General features: G+C 59.1%; 1 protein-coding gene and 1 pseudogene across 7 annotated transcripts in view; one reads left to right on the forward strand and one right to left on the reverse strand.

The window, feature by feature from the left end:
- The window catches only part of RNF123 (ring finger protein 123), a 27,673-nt gene continuing 4,536 nt past the window's right edge, over positions 1 to 23,137 (forward strand). Inside the window, exons 1-35 of one of the 7 annotated variants that reach the window (XM_039837767.1) lie at positions 1 to 194; positions 2,153 to 2,270; positions 2,551 to 2,632; positions 5,277 to 5,356; positions 5,481 to 5,575; positions 5,973 to 6,027; positions 6,139 to 6,224; positions 6,495 to 6,581; positions 6,800 to 6,867; positions 7,045 to 7,170; positions 7,564 to 7,678; positions 7,761 to 7,865; positions 8,241 to 8,366; positions 8,494 to 8,586; positions 8,658 to 8,731; positions 9,516 to 9,630; positions 9,797 to 9,896; positions 10,091 to 10,152; positions 10,310 to 10,381; positions 10,576 to 10,696; positions 11,304 to 11,405; positions 12,589 to 12,695; positions 12,943 to 13,141; positions 13,494 to 13,639; positions 13,942 to 14,025; positions 14,801 to 14,908; positions 19,247 to 19,424; positions 20,255 to 20,329; positions 20,482 to 20,572; positions 20,664 to 20,751; positions 20,841 to 20,925; positions 22,192 to 22,331; positions 22,445 to 22,633; positions 22,724 to 22,799; positions 23,009 to 23,093. In XM_039837767.1, the coding sequence (XP_039693701.1) occupies positions 2,189 to 2,270; positions 2,551 to 2,632; positions 5,277 to 5,356; positions 5,481 to 5,575; positions 5,973 to 6,027; positions 6,139 to 6,224; positions 6,495 to 6,581; positions 6,800 to 6,867; positions 7,045 to 7,170; positions 7,564 to 7,678; positions 7,761 to 7,865; positions 8,241 to 8,366; positions 8,494 to 8,586; positions 8,658 to 8,731; positions 9,516 to 9,630; positions 9,797 to 9,896; positions 10,091 to 10,152; positions 10,310 to 10,381; positions 10,576 to 10,696; positions 11,304 to 11,405; positions 12,589 to 12,695; positions 12,943 to 13,141; positions 13,494 to 13,639; positions 13,942 to 14,025; positions 14,801 to 14,908; positions 19,247 to 19,424; positions 20,255 to 20,329; positions 20,482 to 20,572; positions 20,664 to 20,751; positions 20,841 to 20,925; positions 22,192 to 22,331; positions 22,445 to 22,633; positions 22,724 to 22,799; positions 23,009 to 23,093 (3,497 nt within the window). In that variant the 5' untranslated portion in view covers positions 1 to 194; positions 2,153 to 2,188. The other 6 variants (XM_039837770.1, XM_039837766.1, XM_039837769.1 and 3 more) reach the window with 6 other exon arrangements.
- Positions 18,676 to 18,794, reverse strand: LOC120582527 (uncharacterized; annotated as a pseudogene).

Consider the following 23,137-nt stretch of genomic DNA (forward strand, 5'->3'; position numbering starts at 1 on the left):
CCACTAGGCGGTGATATTAAAACTTTCTGAGCCTCAGTTTCCCCCAGGAAAGTGGGGCATGTTCCCTGCCCCAGCTACAGGGCAGCCTGCCCCTTTTGCTGACTTATCGGCCCCAGTTGGAGGCAGTCCACGCCCCTGAGAGCAGAGTCCGGAGAGGATGCCTTTGACCCACCAGAGGTGCCATCCCAGGGAAGGTGAGCAAGGGCACGCGTCTGGTCTGAATGGATGTGGGGATAACAGGTAGCAGGGACCCTGACAGGAGAGGCCTTCAGACGTCCTTAGGGGACATCTGGGCCGGGCCTCCAAGTACGGGCAGGAGTTGGGATAGGCGGCCTGGGGCTCCCAGTTAGGACATTGCGTTCCGACAGGGTTGGGCAAAGAGCTCCTCCTGCGCAGGCGGGGTTCGGCGGTCGGGCGGTCGGGCCAGTCAGAGGCCGGGAACAATCTGGCTGGCGGAGACGGAGGCGGAGGCGGAGGCGGAGGCGGAGGCGGAGGCGGAGGCGGAGGCGGAGAGGGCCCCCTGGCGGAGGCCGGTGCGGGCCAATGCGCGTGCGCGGCGGCGCTCAGTTTGACCCCGGACGGGCGCCGTAGCTGAGAGGCTGGGCGGATGTTGTGAGCCTGGACGCGGCTGCCGAGGCTGGGGGTGAGTGAGGGGCGTCCCGGCTCCGAGCGGGGCGGGTCCCCGCGGCTCCCCTCGCGGCCCGGGCCGGTCCGGTGCGAGAGTAATCGCCGCGCGGGGGTCGCAGCCTGTGAGGCAGAGCTCCAGGCTGGAGCTGGCCTGGAGGATCCCCCGGAGCTTGGGGTTGGGTGGAGGCGACTTGGGGGAGACATGCGCTGCCCTCCGCGTCCTTGGGCTCTGAGATGGGGTCGGTTCTGCTCCGAGCCCGGATCTCTCGGTGGGGCTGGGCGGGATCGACGTGGCAGGGAACCCCTGAGCAAAGTCAGGGTCCGCCTCTCGCCCGGGTCCTCAGCGCCTGACACAGTGGATATCTGGAAGGTTTGCCCATCACACGAATGACCATGTCTCATCTGCCCTGCACCTGCTCTGGTGTGAGAGGGGCAGCGGTCATGGACGCCCGCGGAGGGCCCGCGGTGGGCGGCAGGGCGGGAGTCACCTTCCGCAGGGACAGGCGTGGTGCAGACTGGGCATGGGCAAGGGTGTGTGGTGGGAGCAGAGGACCTGTTTGGGGAGAGATAAGGGAGAAGGGAGTGCTGTCTAAGCTAGTGCTAGAGGGCCAGGCTCTAGAGGGGCGCTTTCTACCAGAACTTTCTGCGGCGATGGAAGTGTTCCATGTTTTCCGTGCCTGGGACAGCAAACACTTGCCACGTGTGGCCACTGAATCCTTGACATGTGGCTAATATAACTAAGAAATTGACTTTAAAATTGTTTTAAACTTTAATTCAAATTTGAATAGCCACATGTGGCTAGTGGCTACTGTGTTGGACAACACAGCTTTAGACAGTGAGGCTGGCACCAGCAGCTTAGCGCAGCTTCTGAAGCAGCTGTAGCAGCCCCCCCTCCCCCCGGGTTAGGGATGGACAGTGGTGGGAAGACCTACAGGGTCAGCGATGAGGACTGGGCAAGGGCGGTGCTCCAGAGGGGTTGGAGGCAGTGTGAGTGTGAACAAGAAAACCAGCAGGCCTTTGGATGAGAGAAGGGAAGATTCTCAAACTGGGGAAGGAGGTCCTGGCCTTGGGCGTCAGCGGGACTGTAGCTGAGGTGGCACCAAGCCCTTGGATGGTAGACTACACTCGGGGCAGTGTGGTGTAGGGTTCTGTCTTCTGGATATGACTTAGAACCAGTGTAGCTTATGACTGAGAAGGATACAGAGGCTCTGCTGCTAGGCTCCTCGCTTTGGATACTTTGGTCTGATTTTCCCAGAGTTGGAGCATTTAGTTGGGTTCAGCAAACATATGCCCTGTGCTGAGCACTGAGACACAGTGGGGCCCTGTCACGTGAGCCCCTACCCAACCTTCCTTCCCTGTGCCAGAAGCTGGGAGCCCCTGCTTTTCTCCGTCCTGGGTTGATATGTGTATGAGTGTGCATGCATGTGGCCTCACCTGCTCCCAAGCGTTCCTGCCACCCCAGGACTGAAGTCAGTGTGGGAGCCCTTGGCGGGCTTCAAATAGATAGCCTCTGCCTCTGGCTCAGCCTCCAGGACCACCGGCTGCCCACAAGAGATGAAGGATGGCGTCCAAGGGGGCCGGCATGTCTTTCTCCCGCAAGAGCTATAGGCTGACCTCAGACACTGAGAAATCCAGGGTCACAGGTAAGGACGGGCAGGGCTGGGAGGAGGCACCTTGTATTGAGGAAAAGAGAAGGAAGAGACAAAGGCGTCAAAGGCCCCGGTCTGGTGAGCCTCAGGCCTCGCTGCACCCCTGTCCCTGTCAGCCAGCTCTTCTCCACCAGCCGCCATGGAGCAGTGCACCCACCATGACTGCCCTCCTGACCCCTGTGGCTGGCTTAGGACCAGGGGCCTCTGGGGCCAGCAGAGGCTGAGAGCTGCACTCACCACATGACCCTTCTTTCCCTTCCGACCTACGGCCCAGGCATCGTGCCCGAAAAGCTGCTGAATGACTACCTGTACCGCATCTTCTCTCCTGACCATGTGTCCACCGTAGCCACCAGCAGGTATGGCTGGGTGGCTCACCCTCCTCCCTCTGCGGGACCAGACTGGAGACTGGAGGCTGCACTGTGGGGAAATGGGCCTGGGCTCCGGGTAGGCTGACGTGGGTTCCGTTCTCACTCTGCCACTCCTGGCTGTGAGACCTCCCGCCAGAGTGCCTGCCTTCTGGATACCGCTTTTTCCTCTCCCTGGCAGTGCCAGAACCTTCCTCTGAGGGAGTCGTGGGGCTTAGGGGGGCTGTGCACGTTCAGCGCTCAGTGCAGCACCTCATACCTACTCCACGGTCAGCATCGGTCCCCTGTGTATCCCCTCTGTAGCCTCTGCCTGAATCTATAAAGCGCAGACCCCGGCAGCCTCTTTTCCTTGCCAGCTTAATGCGTTTATGTTTAGTCCATATCAAAGTTATAAGGGCACTTTGACAGACACTTAGAAGGAAAAACACCTGTCGTGGTATTCTAACATGACAATTTAAGCATGATGTTTTTCTGTGTATCTCAGCATACGTAGTTTGGATTATGGTGTATACAATTTTTTTTAATCAAAAAATTTTTGTCACCGTCAGTCCTTTAAAAAAAAAGTTTTGTTGAGGAATGATTGACATACGGTAAACCACATATATTTCAAGTGTACAATGCAAAGAGTTTTAGTACAGATAACCTGTGAAACCATCAGTACCAGCAAAATAACGGACATATCCCTCCAAAAGTACATAGATGTTTAAATGCTATTTTTGTCATCGAACAGTATCTCCTGAATGTTTTTCTGCATTACAAATGTACCCCGGTGGGCAGCTTTTCAGGCCGGGGTCAGCCCTTAGCCATGCCCTGGTTTGGAGGGGCTTTTGTTTTTGTAAACAATGTTGTGAAGATGCCCAGGGATTTTGGAATCATGTGGCTAAAGTGTTTGAACTGCACTCACTTTTACTAAATTACTTTTTCAAAGGGTTGTGCGAATTCTCCCTCCCTGCGGTGAGGCCTAGCTGTCCCTGTCACTCAGCCCCCTTGCCAGCCTCGGCTGTTCTGTGTCACAGTCTGCTCTCTGGGCAGGCACAGGGGGCAGCGTTATTGCCTGTTCCATGTAAGCGGCTGTGGTGGCCACAGGGTTCCTACTTCTGGAGGGCTGCTGTCCACCTCCACCCCAAGCCTGGTCCTGGCCTGTTCCCAGGGCCATCTGATCCCTATTTCATGTGACACCAGAGATGGTCCTGCTGCTGCTGGTGCTGCGGCTGCCAGGAAGGAGGGCAGGTGGCAGGGCCATCAGTCAGTGGTTGTGTGGATGGAGAACCCCGGGCTGGGATTGGCACAGTCCAGAAAGGGCAGGCGAGTGCTGGGGTTGGCCAGATGGCAGTCCCGCGGGTACTAAGGGAGGCAGAGTCTCGGGCTGCCTGCCTGCAGCTGCTCTTGAGAGCAGGCGTGGGACTAGAGCCGCTCTCCCCAGTGCGGGCCAGGAAGAACCGCTGTTGGGGAAGCCTCCGCTGTCCCTGGACCTTTGGGATATTCAGAGATGAGGTTGGCTGCAGCCTTCAGCACTAATGGCTGAGCACCCCACTGTATGGCCACCACCTGGCCTTGGCCTAGAGCTCAGCAGGAGTAGGGAGGAAGCTTCGTGCATCTCCACCTCTTGCAGCTCAGGGGCAGTCGTAGCTCACAGTAGGGGAGCATGTAGTCCCTGAGCCAGGGTGGGAGGAGCTACCTGGCAAGACAGTCGGTGCTTTGGCCTATCTACCTCCCCATCCAGATCCTGCTCTAGGCAGATGAATGGGGCAGGAGCTGGGATTAGAGGTGGAAGAACAGGTGCCGGCCATCTGTGGGCTGGATCCAGATGGGCATCGGGCCTCTGCTCTGGCTGAACCTTGCTAGTTTCCACCACCCCATTCCCTGCTATTCTTAGCAGCTGAACTCAGGGGCAGAGCTGGCCAAGATTAGACAGAGCCCTTTCTCCTCTGGTTATGTGTGCTTGGAGGATGAGGGGAGCACTCAGACAGATTTTCCCAGCCCCTTTGGCTGGGGCATGTGGCAGATAGGTGGTCCATGTGCTCTACTGGCCTATCCAGGTAGGTACAGGACAGAGCCAGCCAGAAGCTCAGAGGGCTGAGCCCTTCATACTGCCAGGGCATCTCCAATTCAACAAACAGACTTCCCTGGCTGGGTGGTGGAGAGACTAGAAGTCTGCCCCCCAGAGGAACCACAGGCCTGGGGTCAAGGGCTGGAGTAGCTGTTCTTGGTACTGATTACCTTAGGGACTGGCATTTCTCCCAGTTTTCCTCTCTCAGGCATAATCAACACAGCCACCTTCAAGAGCAGGCAGCTTGTGGGGACATGCGGGGAGCGCGCATCATTCCCTGGAGTCTTCACAGCATCTCTGACATACAGCTACTGTTCCTTTCTGCAGATGAGGGAATTAAGGCTCAGAGAGGTCCCTCCTGTTTTAACAGTCCTGGGGTGCACCAGATTAGACTAGTCCTTATTTTTAGTGTAGCATATAATCTAGTCTTCTGACCTCCAGCATGCTAGAATCTAGGACTAGACACAACCCTTTCTCTGGAGCCTCAGCAGCCAAAGCTCGGGAAAGGGAGTAGGAGAGGGGTTTTGTGTCATCTGGCTGGTTTGAAGGACTTTTGGGCCCCTCGCAGCGTCTCGCTCTCCCCAGGACCCCCCTGAACTTCCAGAACCTCCCAGAGCATCTGGACCAGCTGTTACAGGTGGACAACGAGGATGAGGAGAGTGAGGGTATGTAGCAGCTTCTGAAATGGGATTGGGGGGGCCCTGGGGACTCCCTGGTAAGCTCAGTGCGTTCTGTATTCTGTCACACCTGTGCCTTGCTCAACCCCACACCCACCTCTCCTCTCTTCAGGGCAGGTCGAAGGGCGGCTCGGCCCATCCACTGTGGTCCTGGACCACACAGGTGGCTTCGAGGGGCTTCTTCTGGTGGATGATGATCTCCTGGGGGTGAGTGAGGGCAAGGCACGGGGCCCCAGTTCAAGGCCCTCCTAACACAGCCCCGAGTTCCTCCTCGTGTAGCCCTGGTGTCTACCTTCCTTGATGGGTCATGGCCACAAACCCCTGCTGATGTGGCCCTGAAACCCCCCTGATGTAGCCCTGAAACCCTCTTGGTGGGACCCCAGCCCCAAGCTCTTCCCAACATAGCCATGAACCCCTTCCCATCATGCTCCTGACCCAGTCCCTGCTGCCACAGGCCTAGGCCCTCCTGTCCTGTCCAGACATGGGTGGTGTTGGCTGTGACGGGCACGCACCGCCAAGGCGAGCTGAGTGGGGAGTGGGGCCCCACTTGGGGAGGCCCTCTGTGTGCCCGGGAAGAGGTTCACCACCCCTGCTCTCCACCCAGGTGATTGGACACAGCAACTTTGGTACTATCCGCTCTACCACGTGCGTGTACAAAGGTGAGGCCGTGCTCTGCTGTGGCCCAGGGAGTGGGGGGAGGTTCAAGGACCCAGGCCTGATGGCGGAGGCCATCTTCGTTTACCTGCTGGGCCTGACTTGGCTTTTCCCAGGGAAATGGGTCTACGAGGTGCTCATCTCCTCCCAGGGGCTCATGCAGATCGGCTGGTGCACCATCAACTGCCGCTTCAATCAGGAGGTTCGTGTGGGAGGGGAGCGGCCCTCCCAGGGAGACCTGCTGCTGCAGCCCCCAGACTATGGAGGGTCTGCCCAAGACCCTCACCCGACTGCCCTCTGGCAGTGTCCTGCCCCACCCTAGGACCACCCAGCCCCAAAAAATAGCCCTCAGCCCTTCCATCAGAGCATCAGCCCCTTTCTCTGGAGCCATGTGGGTCTGAGGTTGGTGGCTGGTGGGCTCTGCCCTGGCCCCTGCCCACCTCCCCTAGGCCTCACGGACCTTCCTCCCCAGGAGGGAGTTGGAGACACACACAACTCCTATGCCTACGATGGCAACCGGGTGCGCAAGTGGAATGTGACCACGACGAATTACGGCAAGGTGAGAGCCAGGCCCACCTGCCCCGTGTCCTTCCCCACAGCTTGGCAGAAGCCACTGGGCACCCGTGAGGGACTCTAGGGCACCAGGGAAGGGACAGGGACTCCGGTCCTCTGTGCTCACGGCCAGTCTCCCCTGAGTGGTAGTGGAGACACAGCCCAGGGGGCAGAGTGGGCAGCTGCTGGGCTTCTATGCGCATGTGAGGTCTCCTCCTCTGGCAGGCGTGGGCAGCGGGGGACATCGTGAGCTGCCTGATCGACCTGGACGATGGCACTCTGTCCTTCTCCCTGTGAGTCTCCTGCCTCTCTCCATAGACCTGGCCTTGACCTCCCCCGGCTGCCCTCAGTTTCCCAGCCCCTGTGAGGGGTAGCCTGAGGGTGGACGGCCCCAACAGAGGCCTGCTCACTGGCCTGTTTCAGCCACATCCTTCTTAGCACTGGCTCACAGGTCCTCTCTTCTGCTCCAGGAATGGTGTGTCACTGGGCACTGCCTTTGAGGACTTATCCAGGGGCCCAGGCATGGCCTACTTCCCAGCCATCAGCCTCTCCTTCAAGGAGTCCGTGGCCTTCAACTTCGGCAGCCGTCCTCTCCGATATCCTTTTGGGAAGAAGGCCGTGGGGCTGCTTGGAAAGTCTTGGGGAAGCCGAGAGGGGGGCTTCCTGCCTCAGGAGCTCTGTGGGCTGGCGGTGGGCCCAGGCTGCATGAGGAGTAAGCAGGATACGGCTTCGGTGGGTGCCAAGGACAATAGCTCTTGTACAACCTTGTCGGGTGGCACTGTTATCGTCCCCGCTGAACAGGTGAAAAGCACGAAGTGGCAAAAGAAGTGTCACCCCACGGAGAGTGAGTGGGAGAGTGTGATGCGAAGCGGGCCGTCTGACCACACGGCCCTGCGCTGGGGCCAGGGCCCCTCCTCGGGGGTCTCAGTGGGGAGGGGCAACGGTGTCCGAGCCACAGATCCAGTGGTGCTGGCTTAACTCTGCGACACCTACCCAGTGGCGGGCTACCGGCCCCTGCAGGATCCGCCGCGTGCCGACCTGGTGCGGGCACAGAAGTTGCTGGGCTGCTTCCGGGCAGTGCTCAGGGTGGAGCTGGATGCCGTGGTGAGCCGGGGTCTGACCCGGGGGAGCCGGGGGCCTTCTGCCGCCCTCCGGCCCTCACAGGCCTCTCTCCTCCCCAACACAGGAAGGGCGGCTGGTGGACAAAGAGAGCTCCGAGTGGCAGTTGCAGGGCCAGCCCACTGTCCTCCTGACGCTGGCCCACATCTTCCATCGCTTCGCACCGCTCCTGGTGAGGGGACATTGGGAGGGGAGGAGGCAGGCGCTGTAGACGTGCCTGTGCAGGAGGCTGGGATGCCGGGGCCCCATGTGACAGAGCCCTCAGACCTCACAGCCACAAACTGTGGATGTCATCCAGCAAAGGAGGAGACGCTTCCCTCTGAGGGTCTCAGGGGATGTCCTAGAAAGAAGATTGAGGGCTAACGACCTCACAGGCCAAGGGGACTGCATGTGCAAAGCCCCAGAGGGGCAGCGGCCCTCGTGTCTCAGTCAGACCCCAGAAGGGTTCATCTGTGTCTTGGGGTTGCCTGTGGCTTTGGCCACGTGCCAGGGGTGTCCCGCGTGGGGTGGAAGGCTCCCTCCTCACTAGTGCCCGCCCTTGGTGCAGCGCAAGGTGTACCTGGTGGAGGCCGTGCTCATGAGCTTCCTGCTGGGCGCCGTGGAGGCGGGCACCCCCGTGCAGGCGCAGTCCGTGGTGCGCCAAGTGCTGGACCTACTGTGGCTCTTCATGGAGGTGAGGCTCCTGACCTCAGGGCTCAGGCCGGATTGCCAGGCCCCACTGAGGAGGGGGCTCCTGGGCACGGCCGTCCGGGAGCCTGCGCCCAGCCCAGCAGCCGTGCCGCCCGGCATCTCTCCCCCAGGACTACGAGGTACACGATTGCCTCAAGCAGTTGATGATGTCCCTTCTGCGGCTGTACCGGTTCTCGCCCATCGTCCCAGACCTGAGCCTGCAGGTGGGCACTCCTGCTGCTGCCCCGAGCCCCCCGGGCCTCACCCGCCCACTCTGAGCACCCCCTCCCCACAGATCCACTACCTGCGACTTACCATCGCCATCCTGAGGCACGAGAAGTCCCGCAAGTTTCTGCTTAGCAACGTCCTGTATCCTCCCCCTACGACCAGGCAGGCCAGACGTGTGGTGCCCTCTGGGGTCAGCAGAGGCCAAGGAGGGCCATGTGCCTGTGGCCAGGAGTCCCCAGGGAGGCTCGGGAAGACCAGAGCCACTTAGTATGTGAGTCCTTCTTCCACGACGAGCCCTCCCAGCACCTTCTCTACAGAGCAGGGAGGATAGGGCAAAGGTCCAGGCGGGCTGGCCAGCATGAGCTGGGATCTCCAGACGGTTGCAGACTCACGGGCTGCATGGAGGTGGCGGCCACCACCAGGGCCTGCCCCTTCGGCTGAAGCACTGCACTTCTAATCTGCGTCCCCTGCGAGGCGGGGCTCCTATAGGACCCAGGAGCCAGCTCTCCCTGCTTTCCCCAGATGTCGAGGATGCATGAATTGAGAAGGAGGGAGAGTGGAGCTCCGGGCCCCTGGCTGGGAAGCCAGAGCTGCTGGCTGTCTCCTCTCTCTGGGGTCTTCAGCCTCTAGGAGGCAGAAACAAAGCTGAGAGATGGAGAGGTCCCCAGGCCCACTTTCCAGCCTGTCCACAGTCATCTGTCCCTGTGACCAGCCTTTACCGTGCCCCTGTTGGAGATCAGGCTTGGTGGGCTTGACAGCTGCGGGTCTCAGGGCTTGTGGTAGGTTGGGGAGATGGGCAGAGCAGCGGAGGCACGTGAGGGGTGGGAGCACTGCGGTGGGCGAGTTTGGGCAGGGCTTCCCGTGAGACTCCGGGGGTGGACGTGGCCCCCTTCTGTGAGCAGAGCTCTGCCTTGACAAGTGCCAGCTTCGACGTGCTCCGGTCCGCCGTCTTCTTTTACATCAAGAGCCCGCTGCGTGTGGAGGAGGCTGGCCTGCAGGAGCTCATCCCCACCACCTGGTGGCCGCACTCGGGCAGGGAGGTGGGTGGACCCGGAGGGGTGGCCGGGTCAGCGAGGGCCCGCCCAGGGTATCTGAGCCCCCACACAGCAGAGAGGCCCCTTCCTCAGCCCCGGCCCTGCGCTGGGGGTGGCAGGCGGGGTCAGTCCTGGATGAGCCCCGCTGCCTTTCCTCCCTGCCCCTGCCCAGGGCAAAGACAGTAAGGAGGCGAAGGACGAGACTGCGGAGCAGCGGCAGCGGCGGCGTGCCTACGAGCGGGGCTGCCAAAGGCTGAAGAAGCGCATCGAAGGTCAGGTGCTGGGGACCGGAGGGTGTGTGCACGTGTGTCCTTGGGGGCGCTAGGTAGTGACCATGCCCAGGCTGGGCTCGGGGATCCGTGGCGGTGGAGCCCCATCCAAACCTGGTCCCCTGCCCTGTCCCTGGGAGCCCTGAGGGCAAGGCCCTGCTGAGGGCTCAGTGTGGTGTTTCCCACCCCACCCCCAGTGGTGGAAGAGCTGCAGGTCCAGATCCTGAAGCTGCTGCTGAACAATAAAGATGACAATGGGGTGAGTGGCTCCCAGACCCTGTGCGGGTCCTCGGTAGGGCGCAGGGCTGGCTGGCTCAGGTCCCCGCAGCAGGGTTCAGGCTCAGGCACGGGCCCGAGCTAGTCCAGTCTGGGCCAGCATCCAGCACATCACGGCTCCATTTCTCCTTCCCCTGAAGGGTGAAGCTTCTAGGTACATCTTCCTGACCAAGTTCCGAAAGTTTCTGCAGGAGAATGCCAGCGGCCGAGGGGTAGGTGTCCACGAGGCCAGCCTGCCGTGGGCCCCGGGCTGCGTTGCAGGGTCTGCACCTCGGGCTTCTGGCGCCTCTCAGCCTGCCTCACCCCTGCCCAGCCCTGCTCCTCTGCTGCGCTGCTTTCCTTCCCAGCCCAGGGTCCTGGGGCGGGGCCTTGGATGAGATGCATGCCTTACGCCCTGTGCCCACAGAACATGCCCATGCTCTGCCCCCCCGAGTACATGGTCTGCTTCTTGCACCGGCTGATCTCTGCCCTGCGCTGCTGCTGGGATGAGTACAAGGGTGCGAACCCCCACGCCTCCTTCAGTGAGGGTGAGTGAGGCCAGGGCATGGGCGGGACCAGGCACAGGGCAGGCCCTAGCATTGATGTGGGGTGCTAGGCTGAGGGTGAGGGTGGGGGTAGCTGTCCGAGGCCTCCTGCCTGGTTGAGTCCTACCCCACCGACGGGCAGCGTCTCCCTGGGGGCAGCAGGAGCCGTGCGCTCTGGGACTGCCGAGCCCATGTTTGCACTGTCCCAGCCCGTCTCGCCCTCTGTGCAGTCCTTTGTAGAGGACACTGTGGGTGGGATCTGAGGCGCTGGGGCCCTATACTTGTGTGGGACAGAGTCTTCTAGGGTCAGGTGGAGCCTTATGTGCCCTGGATGGGGAAACACTCCACAGGACTGAGCTGGGACCCTCTCATTGTCCCCTGAGTGACTCACAGCCAAGAAGGGTCCCTCCACCCCTAGTTGTGCAGTTCCTGGAGCTGATCTGAAATTATGGAGGTGGGGGATGATAGGAGAGGCCCCACCGTATGCCCAGGTGGGTAGGTGGCCAAGGCCAGGGGTCCCCTCTGTGCTAGGTCAGAGTAGAGGGGTGGCCTCTGGGAAGGTCTTCCTACTGAGCTCTGACTGCTGGTCTGACCTCCCAACGCCCCCTAGAGGCCTACATCCCACCCCAGATCTTCTATAATGGCAAGGTGGACTACTTTGACCTGCAGCGCCTTGGAGGCCTCCTCTCACACCTTCGGAAGACCCTCAAAGGTGTGTGCAGACCTCCGGGCAATGAGCAAGTCAGGGCTGGGTGGAGGGTGGGCCCTGAGCCAGCTCTGCCGTGAGTGCTGTGCTGTCCTTGGCCCACCAGAGGGCGCCCAAGTATAGACCTAGTCAGGCAGTGAGACGCTGATCTGCTCACTCTGCCTCTGGTTTGGGGTCCAGCTACCCCTTTCCTCAAGCACCCACCCCAGGGGACGTCTGGGAGCCTTATAATAAAATGGGGGCGGGTGCGCTGACATAGGGGGAACCACAGGATTCTGGAGAGGTCACTGGGGTGGGAGGGGATGTGCGTAGTTACTGCCTGAGCTGCTTTTAAGGAAGAACACAAGTGTCTCCAGTGCCAAGGGCCGAGAGCACAGCGCCAGCAAAGGCAGGGACGCTGGGAACGGCCCAGCATGGCCTGGGGACAGAAAACAGGCAGCATGCTGGAGAGGAAACGCAAAGCAAGGAGCCATGGGAAATGAGGCCCAGGAGTCTCAAGGGCAGGGTCTGAGGGCGCTGTGGGCTAGAAGGCAGTGTAGACTCATTCCAGGGCAGGGCAGTGAGGCTTGGGATCCGTGTTGTAAGACGCTGTGGCTGTTGCCTTGTTTAGAATGGGGTGAGAGGGCCAAGAAAGAGGGTAGCCAGTTGTCCAGGCAACATGAGAGGTAGGGAGAGGTCAAGGGTGAAGGGGAGGAGTCAGCGATGACCCCAGGCTTCTCTCCAGAGGCTGAGAAGATGGGGCACCATCAGGGAGAGGGGCTGCAGGAGGAGGCTGGGATGACAAGTCTGTTTGAGGTGCCCAGGGACACAACCAGGACCGTGGCCTGGTCTAGAGACAGAGATGGTGGGGTCAGCTGTCAGCGTAGAGATGGAACCCCTGGGGAGAGTGCACAGTGAGGCCAGCAGAGCCTCAGCAGCTTTGGGTCTCCTTTTGTTTATAGGGCAGGACGAGGAAGGAAGTGATGGAGCAGCCCGAGAAGTGGGTGGGGAGAGGGCAGGAGAGCGGGAGGTCCTGGGACACAAAGACGAAGTGACAAGGGGAGTGTGATGGGGTTGCCTCTTGCTGCCAGATCCCTGCACGACACAGGGCCCTGGGATGCACAGCGAAGGCTGTTGGAATAAGCAGAGGGGCGAGGTGTGGGCGCAGTGGTAAATGGGGCCCTGCGAGACCTTCTGCCATGCTTTCCAGACGACCTCGCCTCCAAGACCAACATCCTGATCGACCCACTGGAACTCCAGGCGACCACCATGGATGACCTGGACGAAGATGAGGAGCCAGCCCCGGCTGCGGCCCAGGTGCCGCGGTAGGGGCAGGCTGGGGGCTTCATGTTAGGCTGTCCCTCTCTCAAACGGGCAGGGGTGTCACCCAGGGCCATCTCCCCCTCCATGCAGGCAAGGAGCTGCCCACCAGGCAGGTGCCCTTATTGTGGGTGGAGGCACAAAGCTTCCCTTCCCATTCCCCAGCCCCATGAATCAAGGGAGCCCTGAGTGGGCCCGAGTCCTGGGGAGCTGAGTGGCGTCTGGCCTCCTCTCTCCACCACAGCGCCCCACGCAGGCCCTGGCCATTGGGGGTGCGCTGCCCCTGCCCCGGCCCGGCTGGCTCAGCTCTCCAACCCTGGGCCGAGCCAACCGCTTCCTCAGCACAGCAGCTGTGAGCCTGATGACCCCGCGGCGGCCTCTGAGCACCTCGGAGAAAGTGAAAGTGCGCACGCTGAGCGCAGAGCAGCGGACCCGGGAGGACAGTAGGTGTCGGGCAGGGCCGACGCGGTGTCGAAGTTTCTGTTGAGTACGACTCCCCGCCCTGGGCAGAGCCAGGACATGCCTCCACTCTCTCCTTGTCCTGTAGCCTGGCAGTCTCTCAAGGGCATGGGAAATGCACTCTGAGGGCAGGAAATTGATTCCACAGAAATAGGTCCTGGAGCTGCAGGAAGTTGACTCCCCCCCCGCCCCCCCGGGTTCTCCCTGCAGGTCTCTGGGGGGGGCCCAGGGGAAAGGGCTTCTTCCTCCTGCTGTGAGGCCCATCCTGGCTCAGCAGGCGGAGGAGAGAACTAGACTGGTCTCTGACCTTGACCTTAACCTTCCCTCACTCCCTAGTTGAGGGCAGCCACTGGAACGAGGGCCTGCTGCTGGGGCGGCCCCCTGAGGAGCCCGAGCAGCCCCTCACCGAGAACTCGCTGCTGGAAGTCCTCGACGGTGCGGTGATGATGTACAACCTCAGCGTTCACCAGCAGCTGGGCAAGGTCTCAAGCCGCTGAACCAGGCGCATGTCATGTGGTTCTGCCTGTTTGGGTGCTGTGTTGTGTGCACCCACAAACGCACCTGGCTCTACGGGTTGCCTGGGCATGACTGGGCACGTGCGCGTGTGCCACAGTGACACCGGTTCCTTGTCAGTGCTTAGGCCTGACCTGCTTGACTTTGAGGGGAGGGGGCCGTTTTGGCCTAAGGTTGAGAGTTTGGCAGGGCTGAGGTCTGGACTGGGTCTGGAAAAACGTGGGTAAGGCACCCGAAGGTCACCGTGGACATGCCGTTTCCCTTGCTCTAGATGGTGGGTGTGTCCGACGATGTCAATGAGTATGCAATGGCTCTGAGGGACACAGAGGACAAGCTCCGCCGGTGCCCCAAACGGGTAAGGCCTGCACAGGTGGGTGGGTCTTTGGGAGGGCGGGCGTGGCAGAGGGGCAGCTTACCCAGGTCCCCAGGTCAGTCCACAGAGGAAATCTGGCCCGGCCTAACCCTGCCCCTGCCCGCCGCCCCAGCAGTTTTCCTTGCCCCACCACCCCCCATACCACGTCAGCGAGAGGCGGGGCTGGTACCAGGGCTGGGTGCAGCCAGAGCCCTATCGACCAGCTGAAGCCTGTGCCAAGGTGCCCCCACCCCGGCCTGCTAAGTGCTGATGCATACCCACGCTCATCAATTATGGATTTGACCCTGAGTGCTTCCCCAGCCACTTGCAGAGTCAGCAGGAAGCGGGGCCTGGCTCCCCTGCTCCCCTCCTGTGGCTCTCCCAGCCTGGGGAACAGGGCCAAGCATGCCCAGGCTGGGCTGCCCAGGCAGGCCGCCTGTCTCCAGCTATCCGCAGACCCCTGGGCTTGGCCAGGGAGAGAGCAGCTATTGGAGCTGCAGTTCAGTGTGGAGTCCCTGGGGTGTCCTGGCCAGGGGCTCACAGACTCCCAGCTGCATCTAACTTTTGCATTCTGAGGGATGGCCGTGGCCCTGTTCTGAGGCTTGCTTGGGTTCACCAGTGGGTCAGAGGCAGAGAGGGTTTTGAAGAGTGGAGCCGGGTCTGCCCGACCCTTTGCCTGCTGCACGCACCAGTGGGGCCCTGTGAGGGCTGCCTGGGGAAGGCAGGGTAGGTCTGATGTGGGGCCGTGTCCTGATCTTCCTTTCTCCTCGGGTGGCAGAGGAAGGACATTCTTGCGGAGTTGACCAAGAGCCAGAAAGTTTTTTCAGAAAAGCTGGACCACCTGAGTCGTCGCCTGGCCTGGGTCCATGCCACCGTGTACTCCCAGGTGAGCAGGCTAGTCACAGATCAGGCAGAGCTGTGCCGGCCCTCGATGCTCCCTGTGGCCCCGGGCCTCTGGCACACACGGGCCCCCTCCCTGCTCCTCATCCTCCCTTTTCCCACCCCATGCCGTGACCCTGGCCCTCTCATGACCTATGAACTTGAGTAGATGCCATTTTTAGACTCCCCAGTTTCCCTCCAGTTCATAAACCCTCTCCTAGAGAAACAGAACCTGTCTCTCCCTCCTCCCTCCTCCCTGCCCCCCATCCTCCCCTACCATGCATCTGCGGCTCGTTGAGGCCTCTCCCAAGCCACACCCTCGCTCTACATCTCTCAGACTCCCCGCCCTTGAGGCCACTGGCTCGCTCCCACTCACTCATTCGCTCATTCATTCGGTAACATGTGCCCAGAGCCTGGCGTATGCCAGGTGCCATCCTGACGCTGGGGACACTCAGCAGTGAACCAGAAAGCCAAGGCTCTGCCTTCCTAGGGCAGTCGGCCTCCAGGGGTAGAAAGACAGACGGACAGACGGCGCATTCCCTCTGACCATACTTGGACCCCCAGGCCCCGGAGCCTCCGGACTTGTTTCCTCTCCCCGCGTCCTGGCACCTCGCCCTCTGGTGAGCGCCTGGTTGCTCCTCAGGTGCCCATATCAGGGCAGCTGTCTACCTTCTTGGGCAGGCCCCTCCCCCATAACTTGGTCCAGGTCCTTGGTGTCCCCATCTCTGTCCCGCCATCTCTACTTGCTCTTTCTCCTGGTGGTTCCTCCCTAACCCTACAGCCTCTGACCCGCCAGGAAGATCACTGCCAGGGACCTTCTCTGCCCGGGTCTCACCTGTCGACCCCCCTAGGCAGTCTTGCCACTCCCTCCCATACCTCCCTCTTAGGAACCTTGCCTTCCCATCTCTGTACGTTTTTCTTTTTTTATTTAAATTGCGATAAAATAGACATAACTTAAAATTTATCATCTTCACCGTTTTTTAAAGTTGTGGCAAAATGCAACATATAACTTACCATCTTAGTGGTTTTAACGGACCGTTCGTTCAGTAGCGCTGAGTGTGTCCACATCGCTGTGAAATGGAGCTCTGAAAAGAACTGCTTCATCTTCCCGGACTGACGCTTACACCTGTTAACTCGCCATGCCCCACCTCAGTCCCCAGCAGCCATCTTTCGACTTTTTATCTCTATGCATTTGACTTCTCTTGGTCCCTCAGTCAACTGGAGTCGTACACAGTGTTAGTCTTTATGCTTATTTGACTTAGCATCATGTTCTCACTGTTCATCCACGTTGAAGCATATGTCAGGATTTCCTTCCTTTTTAAGGCTAAATAACATTCCATCGTATGTGATACCACATTTCATTTATCTGTCCATCTATTGATAGACACTTGGGTTGCTGCCACTGTGAGGCTATTGTGAATAATGCTGCTATGAACAGGGGTGTACAAATGTCTCTTTAGGGTCCCGTTTTCAATTCTTTTGGGTCTATGCTCAGTAGTAGAATCGCTGGATCATATGATAGTTTTATTTTTAATTATTTGAGGAACTACTGTATTGCTTTCCACAGTAGCTGTACCATTTTACAGTCCCACCCCCCGGGCTCAAATGTTCCAGTTTCTTCCCATCTTTGCCAACGCTTGTTACTGTTGTTTTTTTTTTTTTTAACCTTTTTCCCATTTAGAAAAAAATGCAATCACTGCCAGCATTAATTTAACATCAAGCATAGGAATGCTACGTCTTCTAGGATTCGCATTTTCAGCGATTGAGAATCATTATATTTTGTAACTGGAAATAGAATACTATAAGTAGAATGACGTCATTTGTTTTCAAAAACTCTCAATGTGCAGAAGTGACCTGAAAGTAAAAGTGAGATATTTCCTGGCACACTTCGGGGGTGAGGTTAGGACTGTAACCCGTGAGTTACCTTGGGGTAAAGGCTGCAGTGGCAAGCACCAGCTGGCAAGTATTCTCGGGGCGCACAGGAAACGTGTTAATATAATGGCCATCCTACTCTGAATGAAGTGGTATCTCATTGTCATTTCGATTTGCATTCCCCTCATGATTAGTGATGCTGAGCATCTTTTCATGTGCTTATTGGCCATTTGTATATCTTCTTTGGAGAAACATCTATGCAAATCTATTTGCCTATTTTTTTAATCAGCTCGTTCTTTTGGTGGTTGTTGTTGATTTATAGTTGTTCTTTATATATTCTGGATATTAACCCCTTATGCAGTTATGATTTATAAATATTTTCCCCCATTCTGTGAGTTACCTTTTCACTCTGTTGATCGTGTCCTTCGTTGCACGGTTTTTAATTTTGATGTAGTCCAGTTTATCTGTTTGTTCTTTTCTTGCCTATGCTTTTCTTGTCATATCCAAGAAATCATTGTCCAATCCAAGGTCGTGAAGATTTTTCTCCTCTGTTTTCTTCTAAGAGTTTCGTAGTGTTTGTTCTTAAGTTTTGGTCTTTGATTCATTTTGAGTTAATTTTTGTATAATACAAAGTAACGGTCCCACTTTACTCTTTTGCATGTGGATATCCAGTTTTCCCAGTACCATTGTTGAAAAGACTAGTCTTTGGCACCCTTGTCAAAAATCATTTGAGTGTGCACGTGTGTGTGTGTGTGTGTGTGTAATCTTTAGGGTTTTCTACATATAAGATCATGTCATCTGTGAACAAAGATAATTTGACTCCCTCCTTTCCAATTCGGATGCCTTTTACTTCTTTTCCTTGCCTGATTGCACAGGCTGGAACTTCCCGTGCTGTTAATAGCCGTGGTAAGAACAGGCATCCTTGCCTTGCATCCCTGGTCATGGAAGAAAAGCTTCCGTGTGATGTTAGCTGTAGGTTTGTCATCATTTAGCCCTTATTAAGCTCAACTGCCTTCTTCCTCCTGCATCCGCAATGCTCACTCTGCTGCCTCCTTCTCATTCAGTTTCTCCTGTTAGTAAAGGAAAAAGCCCATTACGCCCTGCCCTGACTCTGCATCCAGTTACAGCCCCCGTGCCCTCCTCCTGCTCTGTCTTAGCTCATCTTTCCTTTACTCTTGGCCCCAGTACAGGCTCCTCCATTTCTCGCAAGGTCTCTATCAAGCCCCGTCCCCTCCATCCCAGGTGCAGACATGCCTCTACCCCCCTTACAGTGGCCCCTTGACTGCATCGGCGCCATTGCCATCCCCCTCCTCAGACTTGGTCTTCTCTGGCCTTCCGGCTCACTGACCATGTGCACGCCCAGGCCCAGGCCCACCCTCTGACACCTGGCTTACATCTCCTCGGGGTCTTAGGTTTGAGGGCATCAGAGAGCTGGTGTACAGTCCAGATACTCCAGCTCCTCCCCAAGAGGTGCGGTCTGGGGCCTCACTCTGGTCCCTTTTGTGGGATCTTGACAGACTGTCTGGGAACCATACTGTGTGGAACAGGGCCCGTGGCAGGTTTGTCTCCTTCCTGTGACCGTTTCACCAGCAGTCATGCTGCCTCCTGCCTTGCCAGCACTTTCCCCTTGGAGCGCCAGACCACATTTCTACCTCCCTCCTCGATGGCCACCTGTCTGGGGGCATCTGCAGGCACCTTGTGCTCCACACATCCTAAGCCACACCCCTCTGCCCTGCACCAGGCCTGCTTCCCCTCCAGTACCTGTGCTCTCCATGGGGCTCTGTCACCCCCAGAAATGCATGACCCACGCTTTTTTGTTTTTTAATTTTTTTAGGCGAGGCAACCCTTGGTTGACCTCACAGATTGCAAGGACCTTGTCAGCTTACAACTCCTTATTTTTTACACCTATAGCACCTGGTCTTCCTAGGTGGTCTCCCATCCAAGCACTAACCAGGCCCGACCCTTCTTAGCTTCCGAGATCAGACAGGATCAGGCTTGTTCAGGGTGGCATGGCCGTAGACGTATGCCCCACTCTTGATGTGACACTGCCCTTGCCCCCACCATTCATTGGTGCGTCCCCATTCCTGGCCCTTCGGTCCCCTTGTCTGCTGTCATGGGCCTACATGAGGCTGTAGCTTCCTCATTCCTCTGTCCCCACTTGCCCCTGCAGCCCCTTCTGCACTGGGCAGCGCTCCAACACAGACTGGTCACATGGCACCCTCTCGCTTAAAAACTTCTGTGCCTTTAAAAAATATAAACCGGAGTTCTGGTCTGGGCGACAGTGTAGCCCTTTTAGGCAGGGTGTGCCCTCTTCGTCTGCGGAGTCCTCCATCGCCACTGCTCCCACTTCCTGGGATCAGTTCTCAGTCCTCATGTCATGTTCCGGGAGGCCTTTCCGGGTCCCCAGACTGGGCCATGCCCCCAGTGAGCCTTCCCTCGAGCAGCCCAGCAGCGCCCTGTGTGCCTCCTGCAGGAGAAGATGCTGGACATTTACTGGCTGCTGCGAGTCTGCCTGCGGACCATCGAGCACGGTGACCGCACAGGTTCTCTCTTTGCCTTCATGCCCGAGTTCTACCTGAGCGTGGCCATCAACAGCTACAGCGCTCTCAAGAATTACTTCGGCCCTGTGCATAGCATGGAGGAGCTCCCAGGTGATGGGGCCATTCAGGCTGGGAGGGGGCCTTCGGCGTGAGCACTGGGGGCCCTGTTCTGAGCCCTCGCGGCCCAGCAGCACACATCTACAGAGGGAGGAGGGGAGGCAGCTCCTGCTCTGCCCTGCTGCATCGGACAGGCATTTGCTAAAGCCTCACATGGCAGAGAGCCCTGCCTGGTGCCAGCACCACAGAACCAGCAGCTCCTCCCTGGTGCTGGGAGGTACACAGACAAAATGGATCCCCACTTTCGTTGCCTTCTTGGTGCTGCTGTGCTTTGGAAGCCAACTGGCCTCTCACCTTGCCTTCCTGGTACTGGCCACAGGGTGTGGCAACTGCGCAGGGCAGAGTGGTTTGTCTCCGTAGATCACAGCAAGGAGTGGGCCGTGCAAGGGGCCACATAGGATCCTGGGCTTCTTGCAGACCACTGATTCCAGGCTGGCCTGGGTGGTCCATGTCTGGCCTGCCCCTGGCCTGCCTTTGCCCCGCCCCAGGCCTAGGTGCAGGCTTTGTCCTCAGAGGTGGAGCCATGGGTACCCAGGGCGCTTTGATACTGAGCCAGCCATCAAGTGTGTGTGCCGAGATGGGTTTGGGCTTGGTCGGGTCTCTTGCCAGGACCTGCCCCTCCCCCACAGTGAGTCCGTGCCTTAGCCTCTCACTCGTTGTTGGTGATTGCCGGGCCTAAAGTCCCCAGGTGCTGGCTTGGGCCCAGAATCGCCCTTGGAGCCAGGCGTGGAGCCCACTACCCAAGCCCACTCACTCTGCCCAGGGATGTGCCTGCCTCTGCAGCCCCCGCTCTCAGCCAACAGCTCTGACTCCGCACCCTGCAGGCTATGAAGAGACCCTGACCCGCCTGGCTGCCATCCTCGCCAAACACTTTGCCGACACACGCATCGTGGGCACTGGTGAGGTGCCCTACAGAAGGCTTGGGGGGATGGGATGGGATGGGATGGCATCTCTGGCTGGCTATTTGCTACACAAAATGCTGGCCAGATGGGCAGGAGGCACGGGGGCCAGGGCTCATGCTAGGTACCTGCTGAGGCCTGGCCTGTCCCAGCAGACATCCGTGACTCGCTGATGCAGGCCCTGGCCAGCTATGTCTGCTACCCACACTCCCTCCGGGCGGTGGAGCGGATCCCTGAGGAGCAGTGAGTAGGGTCTAGGGGTGGAGCATGCACCCCGTCCATCACAGCACCACGCCCAACCTTACCCTGTGCCTGCCACCCCTTGCCTTCACAGGCGCATCGCCATGGTGAGGAGCCTCCTGGCTCCCTATGAGCAGCGGCCCTGGGCCCAGACCAACTGGATCCTGGTGCGGCTCTGGAGGGTAAGCCTGTCTAGAGGGGAGGTGGCTGTGGCTGGCCGGAAGGAAGGGTTGCCCTGTCCCACTGACCTCCCACTGACCCCACCCCCCAGGGCTGTGGGTTCGGCTACCGCTATACACGGCTGCCACACCTGCTGAAAACCAAACCTGAGGACGCCAATTTGCCCAGCCTCCAGAGTGAGTATCCAGCTCGAGCGGGCAGGCGGCCCTTGCCCACTGCTCCTGGGTTCTCTCAGACTTCTCCACTTCTTCCAGCCCCTCCCCGGGCCCCAAACTCCCTCTTTCCCCTGGGGTTTCCATTCCCCAGCATCCGTCCAGCTCAAGGACACTCTGGGACTACTCCCCCTTCCTCCCCAGTCCCACGTGTGCCCTTTGGGCCTGAGGCTGTGTGCGGGTCACAGTGAAAAGGGGCAGTATCTTCCCAGGCTGCTGGCAGCTTGTGCAGGGTGAGGACCCTGTTCCCTGATCTCCATCTTTGTCTCAGCACCATGTCCTTTTGCCCCTTTTTGCCATCTGCTGGTGCCAGGTCTTGGATACCTGAGTCCAGGGAGGCACAGACTGGGGGTTGGCCAGGGCCCCAGAGGGTGTCCATGGGCTTCCTGGAGGAAGGGGCAGCTGGTTGGAGCAGAGGCTGTGCTCTCGCCTGGGGCCATGGCCCAGCAAAGCCCTGTGAGCCTGAGGTCCTTCTCCCCGGCTCAGCCCAGGGCCTGCCTGCCACACGCCGTACTCACCCCACATGATAGCTTTCCTTGGCCCACAAGGTGTGTTTCTGCCTTGGTGGGCAATGTTTTAGCCTGAAAGGTGTCCCTAGAGGCCAAGTGCCTTGTACAGAGTTGCAAAGCAAGTCCTTGCCAGTTGCCTTGTTCCTGCCCCCAGGGTGGAACTGAGCTGCAACGGAGAGTGGCCGGAGCCACGTCCCGCTGCTGCAGGAACTATCGATTCGCAGGGGAGGGGGGTTTCTGCTCAGCCTGGCTGCGGCTGAGGGCTCTGGTTACTGCTGCCTCTCAGCTCAGACTTAGCGCCCACCACTTCGGCTACATGCCAAGGCCAGGCCAAGGGCAGCAGAGGACAGTGGAGGACGGCAGGGCTCAGAGGAGGCTTCTGGGGAAGCCAGCCTTTCTACGAGTGAAGAAAGGTCTAGGTCCATGAAGCTGCGACTGAGAACTTGCTAGGGCTCAGGCTGGGGCTGGGGGTGCTGCTCTAGGCCTAGGGGGTGCTGTGGGGCTAGAAACAGCCATAGCCTGTGGCTTGCTCAGCAGAGGGAGGACAGATTTAGCCCTAACCCCCAGGCAGTACTGCACCCCGTCCTCCTGCTTGTGTGGCCTGAGCGTTCCCAGAGCCATCTCTGTCCTACACCAATGGCCCACCGAGTGAGGGCAGAGGCAGCCAGGCAGGGCCACTGACTGGAGTGCCCAACGCTGCCGCCTGCCCATGCCCCTGCAGAGCCCTGCCCCTCCACCCTGCTGCAGCAGCACATGGCAGACCTGCTGCGCCAGGATCCCGACGTGGCGCCCAGCTTCCTCAACAGCGTCCTCAACCAGCTCAACTGGGCCTTTTCTGAGTTCGTCGGCATGATCCAGGAGGTGGGTTGTGGTGGGACCTTGTGGACCAGTACGATGCAGAGGGTAAGGCACAATTTGCAGCGGCCAGGCCACTGACCACTGCCTGCCCACCCACCCGCCCGTTGGTGGCTCAGATCCAGCAGGCTGCTGAACGCCTGGAGAGGAACTTCGTAGACAGTCGGCAGCTCAAGGTATGTGCCACCTGCTTTGACCTCTCGGTCAGCCTGCTGCGTGTCTTGGAGATGACCATCACACTGGTGCCTGAGATATTCCTCGACTGGTCCCAGCCTACCTCTGAGATGCTACTGCGGCGTCTTGCACAGGTGTGTGCATCCAGGCAAGGAGGGTGGGTGGGACCCAGGGTGCCCCAGTGGTGAGCCCACCTAGCCACCAACGTACTCCCGCCCTCACAGTTGCTGAACCAAGTGCTGAACCGCGTGACGGCTGAGAGGAACCTATTTGACCGTGTGGTCACCCTGCGGCTGCCTGGTGAGGACTTAGGGGCCCCGCATTCACCATGCCACAGGCTTTGGTTCCTCTGCCAGGAGCAGTGATGCCTGATTCTCCATCCTGCACTATGATAGCCGGGCTTGGCACCCCCATCGTTAGTGTGCCCCTCTGTAGGGAGGACAATAGGATGGGTGGATGGCATCAGCCGGGAGCTCCTGGGCAGCTAATCCCCTTCCTCCCTCCCATAGGCCTGGAGAGCGTGGACCACTACCCTATTCTGGTGGCAGTGACAGGCATCCTGGTACAGCTCCTGGTGCATGGCCCAGCCTCAGGGTGAGTGAGAGGGACTGTGGGCCCCGGTGGGAGCTGAGCATGTT

The sequence above is a fragment of the Pteropus medius genome, unplaced genomic scaffold (genome assembly GCF_902729225.1).
Source record: "Pteropus medius unplaced genomic scaffold, Ma_sr-lr_union100, whole genome shotgun sequence".
Taxonomy (NCBI): Eukaryota; Metazoa; Chordata; class Mammalia; order Chiroptera; family Pteropodidae; genus Pteropus; species Pteropus medius.